The sequence below is a fragment of the Corylus avellana genome, chromosome ca2 (genome assembly GCF_901000735.1).
Source record: "Corylus avellana chromosome ca2, CavTom2PMs-1.0".
Taxonomy (NCBI): Eukaryota; Viridiplantae; Streptophyta; class Magnoliopsida; order Fagales; family Betulaceae; genus Corylus; species Corylus avellana.
The window spans coordinates 22,306,190-22,316,330 of record NC_081542.1 but is presented as its reverse complement, the minus strand read 5'-3'; the positions used below and the strand labels follow the sequence as shown (position 1 = coordinate 22,316,330).

The following is a 10,141-nucleotide window of genomic DNA, read 5'->3' as shown; positions in this document are numbered from 1 at the left end:
GTAAGATAGCTCCAATTATCTTGCTTGGACCTTTCAATTCCTACCGGTCCTTTGCAACACAAATTTCCTTTAGACAGGTTTGGAGGAAATTTCATTGAACCTACTCTTAATGAGTAACAAGTGTTATTCAACATGTTTGAATTTTAAAAAAAATTAATTTTTGAGTTCCTAAGATTAGTAAAATGGAAATAAATGACTGTTTAAAATATTAAAGAAAACATATAAGAGATAACAATTATCACTTATTAGAGTAGGTTGAACCAGTTTGAAGAAAATTTATTTCCATAATTTGCTGGGAATTGTTGATGGGTCTGAACTCACCTCAAGCCGTCCCTGGCTTTTCACATAATATATAGTCTCTTCTTTTTTTAAAAAAAATAAAAATAATGACATTAAAATGGGCCGAGGCTAGCCCAGCCCGTCGATAAAGGACCGTGTATGTTATTGGAATCATGTTTGTTCTTTTGTTATTTTCCTTTTTCTTTTCTTTCTTGTTTTATTCAAAGATGGCAGCGGACTTATCTATCATCTTTGAATCAGACGTTTAGTTAGTTTGAAAGATTTACTTGTCAATGAAATTGGAAGTTAAATCCTCATGTGGAAGAGGAGCTTCAAGAGGCTACAATATTTTATTAATGGAAACGTACAGCCCCTCCCGAAATGAAATTGGAAGTTAAATCCTCATGTGAAAAACTATTAATATGATTCTTGGGTTAGAAGTTGTACCAAATTGATTCTCGACTATCAAACACATATTAATGATCGTTAGATATATAAGTGGAGTAATGTTACAACCAATTGACATTTGGCATGTGATATGATTGATGGCTTGCTTTAAATAACATTGTAAGATTATAGTTTTACCTTTAAATAAAAAATTAAAAAAAAAAAAAAGAAAAGAAAAAGAGAAGAGGTTGCTCCTCATAGCTACCCTCACTAGATCATGGGTGGTTGCCGGTTGGTTACCCCAAGCCCCACAAGCCCAAAGTGTGGGGTGAGAAGTCGTCCTTAACGCTATCTTTTTACGCTATCCTTTTGAGGGTCGCCCTTCACCAAATGAGAGGTAATTGGCCACCGCATGTGAGATTCGTTCTTTATATGGAGAGGGGATTTTGTGCCTTACAAGATGAGAGTGATAAGAGATTGGTTACCATCTAATAATAAAAGTAACCTTTTCTAGTTCAACCTCAAAATCATGGTGGACCACAACATAAAAATCAGAGAGGTTGAGAGGGATGTTCAATTCTTTCTGGCTTCTGGTCTCTTTCCAAGTGCCATTATGGCATTATGTATATATAAAGATATATACAAGTCTTTTGGGGAGGAATATAAAGATGGGTTTAAGTCACATAAGCATGAGCACGGCCTATGTAAGATCTAAATCAATCCAGGAATAAGAACTTACCTTCTTGAGGCAGCCCAAGTGCAGCCAGAATCCATTCCCCAAAACAACTTAAAACTGAAACTAAGAAGAGAAGTTCCCATCTGCGGGCAAACATAATTAGATCTATTCAAAGATCTCAAATTTGCACAAAAGATTCATATAAATTTCAATGGGGTTGTTCAGTCTCCAAGCAAAACCAAATTGAGAGTTTTTTTAACAGAAATTTACTAAGAGCTTATTTTGGATGTACCTAAAAACTTTAAAATCATATGCACCATAATGAGGACCAGAAAAAAAAAAAAAAGCATTTTGACATTCATTTCGCATATATATTTGCTGAGTTGGCATATTTTATCCACCATTAATTAAAAAAAAAATACTAATAATGAATAAAATGTGTCAACAACTCAACACAAGAAAGATGTATACAAAATAGACACCAAAATTAACATATATATATTATATATAGCGTGAAAGCATTCACAATGAGTTCTTTATATTTAGCTTTTCTCTAAAAATATAACACAACTCATGAAAACACCTATTTAACAAGCTTCATTCTCTACCTTATATTTAACTTTTGTCATCTATGTTCCCTACATTCCAAGAGCCAAAATGATAAAGTTATATATTTTTTAAGCTTATTTTTTACCTTCCTATCTCTTGATTGGTTTAAAACTAATAAAATAATAATATTTAACTAAAGTAGAGAAATATATAGAAAATTTGATTTTGACTTATTTTAGAAGTTGTTCTCTAAAATTGATAAAGTAAATTTTTCTTCTCAAATTTAACTTTTATTTGAAGAGTCCATTGTGAATGGTCTGACATCATCCGACTGTGTGCATGGATGAAATCATGAAAGGTCATTCAAAATGTGGGTGATAATATTTTCATTATTACTTTATTAGGGAGAAACTACACTTAGTACCTTTCAACTCACATGCAATTTGCAAAATTATCACTAAATTTTAAAACACGACAGTGGATTTTAGAGTAATGCTACATACCACATCCTAAATTTGACTTAGGTACTCTAAAAATAACAACAGGAGATCTCTTGCAGTTATTTCAACGATTCAGATTTAATTTCACTCTCTATCTCTTTCTTATTGAAAAATTAGAATTAAATATTTATTGTAAAAAGAACTATAGGATATCTTATGTAGCTTTTTTTTTTTTTTTTAGAGCACATAAGTCAAATTCCTACGCTATCATTCTACTGAGCTAATGTGACAGTATCTATCAACTCTTATATCAACCCTTGTTAAGAAAATTAAAAAATAAATAAAAATTCAAGGGCCGGATGAGCATTGCTATATCAGTCTAGTAGAATGGGGTGAGATGATGGTGTAGTATGTAACATTGTTTAGGGGCGGACAATTATTAATTGCAACTAACCACTTTTCATCTCTTTAGGTGATTTTTTTTTCACTATTTTTTGAATATATGTTTGAGCGTTTTTTATACCCAACTCCAATTTTTTTTAACCCAACTGAAATATTTTCAACTCAACTCAAAAAAATAAAAATAAAAAAACTAAAAAAATGAAAAGCAAAACTTAAAGAAAAAACAACAGAGTCCCGCACCACCCCTAGATGGTAGCCGAGCCACCTCTAGGTCTCATTAATGGGGGCGGTGGAGCCACCCCGGAGACCGCCTAAGGGTGGTCGAGCCCCCCACATGAGCTTCCGGGGTGGCTGATCCACCTCAAAAGCACTTTTTAGGGTTGGCTAGCCACCCCCAAGATGTTTTTTGTGGTGGCTTTCAGGGGTGGCAGAGCCGCCCCCTGCCACCCCCAATTTTTTTTTTTTCTTTCAATTTTTTTATATTTAAAATTCACATATATATTTTTAATTATTTATAGTTTTATTTTTTAAAAATATATTCAATTTAATTCACCTTCCAAAACATATTTTCTAATTTTGTTTTATATTCTCTAAACTATCAAAACATAATTTTTTTTTTAAAAAAAAAGAAAAAACGCAAATTTCTCAGTATTCACAACTTTAAATTCAATAAAAAAATAATAATAAAGGATAAAATAAAATAATCGGACAGCCAAGCCAGTCCTATGTAATTCTATATTGTCAAATCATTGCGTGGGTGGTCACAAGCAACCCTCCACTCCCACAACTAGGGCAGACAATTTAACCCGCAACTCGCAAACTCGACACGAACACAAAACGTAATTTTAGAGTTATAGTCTACGTTAAACGGGTTCAGGTCATAAATGGGTCGTTTAATAAACGTGTCATATTCGAGTTTGACATAAACGGGTTCGCAGGTTGACACGTTTATACAATTTATTTATTTTTAAAAAATTAATTTTTAATTTTTTTAGTAAATTTTAAAATTTAACATAATTTAGGGTTGATAATTTAAAATGTGACTTGTGAACCAGACATAAATACGGCACATAATTTTAAAGTTAAATTTTAGGTTAAACGGATTTATATCATAAACAAATAATTTAATACACATATCGTGTTTGAGTTAATTAACTGAGTTGACACAATCATGTAAATTTGTTTTGCCAGCTCTACCGAAAGCCACGTTCTCACACTTAGTGGAGGTGATCATGGGAGGGAGCCGTACTACATTGGTAGGTGTAGGAGGCCCCCAACAAATCACTTCCGCCAAGATAGGGATGAGTAGTAAAGAGTCCCACCATCTCTCTTGGGAACTTTCCGATCACCGTCCCTTCTTCTCTCTTAATAATTCCACATGCTTTTCTAAAGTTGTTTGTTCTTTTTTGTGGATGGTTCATTTTTTTCTTTAACAAATTCTCTTTCTTGTGGGGACGGATTTTTAGAATTTCCCTTCAAATTTTTTAATAAGATATATATAGACTGAAAAATTAAGTTTGGTAGCTATTAAAAGTTAATTTTGACTTCTCATCCATCATTAATATTGAGGGTGTCGTTAAAATTCTTTTAAGATATCGAGTGATAACTTGCATAAGTAGAAGAGAAGAGAAGGAAAAAAAAAAAATCTTTTGTTGGGGGTGCCACGAGTGGCTCTGCCATTGCTGGTGGCTTCAAGAGATTGTGGAGGACCAGAGGTTCGGTGAAGGGCGAGAAAGAGAGAGGGGAGAGAGGAGAGAAGAAGACAAAAAAATAATAATAATAATAAAAAAATATATTTAAAAAGTGGTACAATAAATTATAAAGTTGTTTGTTCTTTTTTGCCGACAGTTGTCCACTTACTTTTCTTTAACAGATTCCCTTTCATATGTCTTCTGAAGTTTATGACCGCTAAACAGTAAACTGCTATAATTGTTAACTTAATTGTCTAACCGTTTTTAAAGTAAAATTTGTTAACCGCTTAGGGGGTTGCGGTTAGCGATTAGTGAGTTTTGAAAATCTGCTAACCGCTAACCTCTTTTTTTAATATAATATATTTATTTATATTATGGGTTAAATACTAAATGCCCTTTGGGATTTAGTTGCTTTATTTTTTTTGTTTTAGAGTTTGATTTTTATCACAAGAAGTCCTTCTAGTTTTGACAATAGACCAAATTAGTCTTTCTATCAGTTGACCGTTAGTTGACTTAACGGAACTCTACGTGGACCAATCAAATATTGACATGTGGCACCTACTAAAATTTTTTTATTATTTTTTTTACAAGAAAAAAAAACAAAAAAAAAAGAAAGAAAAATATTTGGGGGTGGCCATGGAGCCTAGGGGGTGGCCGAAACCACCCCCAATTTTTTTTTTTTTTTAATTTAAAAATAAAAATTTAAGTAGGTGCCATATTTCAACATTTGAGTGGAGTTTCGTTAAGTCAATTAACGGGCAACTAACAGAATGATTAATTTGGTCTATTATCAAAATTACAGATACCTCATGTGATAAAAATCAAACCCTAAATGAAAAAAAATAAAGTAATTAAACCCTAGAGGGTATTTAGTATTTAATACCAAATAATAACAATAAAACAATTTAGATTTTTTTCTTAATATTTGAAAAAGAAAAAGAAAAAGAAATAAGGAATCTGGTAGCTAGGAGCCTAAGAAGGAGGAGGTGGTGAAACAGATATTAATTTATTCGAAGGCAAAAAGAGTCATAAGTAGCTCTATTTGCTTTCCACCCTTGCGAAGATAAGCAAAAATGGCAGACAGTAACAGTGCTGTTTCTTTCCTCCTACAGTACTTGCCGGAGGTGCTGGCACAAGAAGCAAATTTCCTTGTCGGAATGGAAAATGAAGTGAGCTCTCTTCATAGAGAACTCAGTCTGATAAATGTCTTTCTGAATAACACCGAGGGGAAGCAGACACAGCATGAAATAATGAAGGAGATAGACAAGCAAATCAGGGAGGTGGCTTACGAGGCTGAGGATATCATCGACACTTTCATCCTCAAGGTCGCGGAACACAGGAGGAAGAGCGTGATGGAGAGGATATTTCGTAGCCCCTCTCATGCAATGATGCTTCGAAATGTTGGAAAGAAGATAGTAGTAATCAAGGATAAAATCAACGAAATCTACAACAGTAAAGAAAGGTACGGCATTGAAAGAGCTGAAGCGAGTGTAGTAGCGGCGGCGGAGGAGGCATTGCACAGACGTCGGAGAGAAGTCGAAGAGGATGACGTGGTGGGCTTCGAGCATGACTCAACGACATTGGTGAAGCGGCTTACTATATGGAATTCACAGCTTGATGTCGTTTCAATCATCGGCATGGGTGGCCTTGGGAAGACCACACTTGCCAGGAAAGTCTTCAATAATATTATGATCAAAACACACTTCAATTGTTGTGGGTGGGGGTACGTATCTCAAAATTTCAGAATCAGAGAGCTGTTGCATGAAATTTTGAAGTCTGTGATGCCAAAATCAGATCAGCTGACAAGGAAGCTGGGAGACATGAGTGAGGATGAATTAAAGAAGGAGTTGTTTGAATACTTGAAAGGAAAGAGATATTTAGTAGTCATAGACGACATCTGGAGAATTGAAGACTGGAATGAGGTAAAAGTATGTTTCCCTAATGAATTGAATGGAAGCAAAATATTGATAACAAGCCGCATAAAACAAGTGGCTTTACATGCAAGCCTTAATACTCCCTATTTTCTCGATTTTCTTAACAAAGATGAAAGCTGGAAACTCTTTCGTAAAAGAGTGTTTCGAGGAGGAAATTACCCTCCCGAGTTAGAAACTCTAGGGAGACAAATTGCAAAAAATTGTTATGGCTTACCTCTTTCAATTGTGGCATTAGCAGGAATTTTAGAAAACAAAGAGAGGACATTCCACATATGGTCGAGATTTGTTGGTCGTGTAAATTGGACCATATCTCAAAATACACCTATATGCAAGGAAATAATGTTGTTAAGCTACACCGACCTGCCTCAGTTGCTACAACCATGTTTTTTGTATTTCGGTGTATACCCAGAAGGCTTTGAAATTCCTGTGAGGCAATTAATCCACATGTGGATGGCTGAGGGATTTATACAGAACAGCAATAATAGAAACATGGAGTATCTTGCTGAAGACTACCTGGAGGAGCTGATTGATCGAAACTTGATCCAAGTGTGTAGCAGGAGGACAGATGGAGGAGTAAAGACATGTCGCATTCATGGTCTTTTGCGATATCTCTGCATATCAGAGAGCACTAAAAAAAAGTTTCTTGAGGTTCGTACAGACTTTAATTGTTTATCCACGAACAAATCTCGTAGGCTTTCCATCCAAGGTAGTACTCCGGGATACATTTCTTCAAATCCCTCTGACCCAACATGTGCCCGTTCTTTGTTGTTCCTTGACAGAGATCATACAGGTAAATTTAAGTTCAAAACAGAGGATTGGGATTGGGTCCACAAAAACTTCAAGTTGCTTCGGGTGCTTCATTTCGAGCATTTAGAACTCCACTCCATTCCGGAAAGGATACAAACATTAATCCATTTGAGGTACTTGAAGATACAACTCTCTGAAGATGTAAAAGTTATTCCAGATTCCATTGGCAACCTTAGGAATCTCGAAACCCTTTACATTAAGGCTAATCACGAAGTGGAATGTTTGCCAAATGGGATATGTAAGTTACAACGTTTAAGGACTCTGTATCTGAGTGGGAGGCTGCCTTACCATTTGGATAAATCTCTATTGAACCTCCAAATCCTTTCCACCGCAATACACCGCTACCTTCTCATGGACAACTTCCCAAATGTCAGGAAATTAAGAATACGATTTCGGTTTCCGATAACGGTATATGGGTTGGCAAGCTTTCACCATTTACATAATCTTCAAGTATTGGGAATTGAATCAATTGATGATTGTCTTATGCTTCCAAATGATCCGCATTTATTTCCATCCACAATCACCAAGCTAACCTTACGATCAGTTGACTTGACGAAAGATGACTCGGCAAACGACGACATCATCACAGCGCTGGGAAAACTTCCCCATCTTCGGATACTGAAACTAGAATATTGCAAGTTTTTTCAAGATCACCTCCTTATCATTGCAGATTTGTTTCCTCAACTGCAAGTCCTGAAATTGAAATATTTGAAAATTACAAAATGGGAACTGGGGAAATGCTCGATGCCAGCGCTTAGGCATTTGGTTTTCGAGGACCTCGAGTATCTGACAGTGCCACCTCCGGAACTGCAGAGTTCGACTGCCTTGCGAAATGTGAAGGTTTTAAGGAGCAACAGAAAACTGGGAAAGACACTTCAAATATTGCAGAAGAAGGTTGGGTTTGAGCTACTGGTCTATCCTCCTCTAGATGACCACCTCAATGTGACCAGTCATGACATCATCCGAAGAGCCGGAATGCCGGTATACTTTCTTTCAATTCCCTATTATTCTCATTCCACCGATCGATTTCGTTTCTTTCTTATTTTATTATGTATATCCATAAAATACTTGAAAAATAACAAGTATATATATATAAAGTAGTGTCATGACTCCCGTGATTTACGCTGTGAATTATATAGGAGAAATGATGTATGAGCTAGAGGCCAAGCTGAAGAGGTAGATGATGTGTAGAAGAAGGTAGCAGGGACGACAGTAGAGTGGAGAAGAAGCCCAGATTTGAATTGCGGAAAATGGGGGAAGCGGCGAAGGAAATGGAAGCTTTTAGACGTGTTTCAAAGGAAAGGATCGATGATTTACTCTTTTCCTTTTTTCGTTTCCTTTTTTTGTGTCTTACTCTTTAATGGGCTTTGTTGTTGTTAGTTGTTAGGATCCGTATAAAAAACCCACGTTTGTAACTATAGAGATAGGGCTGTAAACGAACAAAGTTACCCGTGAGTTCGCCCGGACTCAGTTCAATAAAGCTCGGCTCGTTCGCGACTGTAAAATTTATTGATGTTTATGTTTTCTGCCTACTGAACCGTATGGCAGAGTATTCTTAATTATTTATAATGAACACCAAGTTTATCTCACGTTACAGTACATGTTAATCAACAATAAAATAGAAATCTAGTTGTACTCAAATATCTAAGACTTTGATGTTTGATGAAGTTCTTCTTCTTGGTGTTTATCTTTTGCTTGAAGTATATCTACTTTGAGAGTTTGTGCTGCTTAATTGTGATGCTTCATCTTTATCTGATCTAATACGCCCCACTCAAACTCGAGGTAAGCATTCGTACATTGAGGTTGAAACTGTTTTGATATTAGAGGTTTGGTAAGAATGTCAGCAATTTGGTCTTTCCCAGAGATGAACTGAACTTCTAGTTCCTAGGCTGAGACGCAATCTCGAATAAATTGATAATCATTCGCAATGTGCTTTGTATATGCATGATATATAGAGTGAATTTGCAGTGTGATATGTAGCTATGATATTGTCACAATATAGGATGGGTGAACGTGATAGGGAAACTTCAAGTTCTTTAAGGAGAGATTGGATCCATGTTACTTTTGCAAAGGCATTTGCTTGAGTAGGACATGGTTGGTTGCTTCTTGTAGCTCCATGAGAGCATATTCCGACCAAGAAAGACACAATACCCTGATGTGGATTTGTGGTCATCTGGGCAACCAGCCCAATTGGAGTTAGAGTATGCAATTATCTCATTGAAAGAGCACTTGTGGATGCATAGTGTATGATCAATAGTGGCTTTCAAGTAGCGAAGTATTTGCTTTACAGTAAACCAATGGGTTTCTCGTGGATCTTGCATGAACTGAGATACCTTATTGACAGCAAAGGCGATGTCTAGCCATGTCAATGACAGGTATTGGAGTGATCCTACGGTGCTGCGATATAGAGTGCGATATAGAGTGGGATCAAATTGAAGTACCATCCAACTTGCTCAAAGAGGTTGAAGCAGACATCGGTGAGGATATGGGCATGGCGAGTGTCATATTAGTCTTTGATAGGACATCATTGATAGAATATCACTAATATACCTCTGTTGTGAAAGTTGTAACCCATCAGTAGTCCATGTAGCTTCAATGCCTAAGAAGAAATGTAGACGACTAAGATCTTCTTCTTGGTGTTTATCTTTTGCATGGAGTGTATTTGCTTTGAGAGTTTGTACTGCTTCATCTTTATCTAATGTAATAGCGACTTGGACGTTATTAAATGAGTTGTTCGTGGACATAAAACTATACTTGATTATTAAACGATACATACCTATATAAAACTCGGCTCCCTCATTTAAAGTTTATGAACATAATTGTATAAGGGCTCGGCTTGGTTATTAACGTGACTCACATATATTTATATATTTACATATTAATTCATAAATATATGTATATATATTAATTAATAAAAATAACTTATATAGTATATAATTTAATAATAAAAGTTAATCATATGGTTATATCTTAAAT

General features: G+C 35.5%; 2 protein-coding genes across 2 annotated transcripts; one reads left to right on the top strand and one right to left on the bottom strand.

Annotated features, from left to right (window-relative positions):
* The first annotated feature begins 5,449 nt into the window (after positions 1–5,449).
* LOC132170767 (disease resistance protein RPP13-like) lies at positions 5,450–8,746 on the top strand. Its single transcript, XM_059581867.1, has 2 exons — positions 5,450–8,146; positions 8,305–8,746. The coding sequence occupies exons 1-2, from the start codon at positions 5,498–5,500 to the stop codon at positions 8,311–8,313; spliced, it is 2,658 nt and encodes an 885-aa protein (XP_059437850.1). The 5' UTR covers positions 5,450–5,497; the 3' UTR covers positions 8,314–8,746.
* Positions 8,747–9,201: 455 nt separating this feature from the next.
* On the bottom strand, positions 9,202–9,909 carry LOC132169329 (uncharacterized mitochondrial protein AtMg00810-like). The gene is made up of 2 exons (XM_059580381.1): positions 9,716–9,909; positions 9,202–9,562 (listed from the first exon to the last, which is right to left on the bottom strand). The coding sequence occupies exons 1-2, from the start codon at positions 9,907–9,909 to the stop codon at positions 9,202–9,204; spliced, it is 555 nt and encodes a 184-aa protein (XP_059436364.1).
* Between the last annotated feature and the right edge of the window lie 232 nt (positions 9,910–10,141).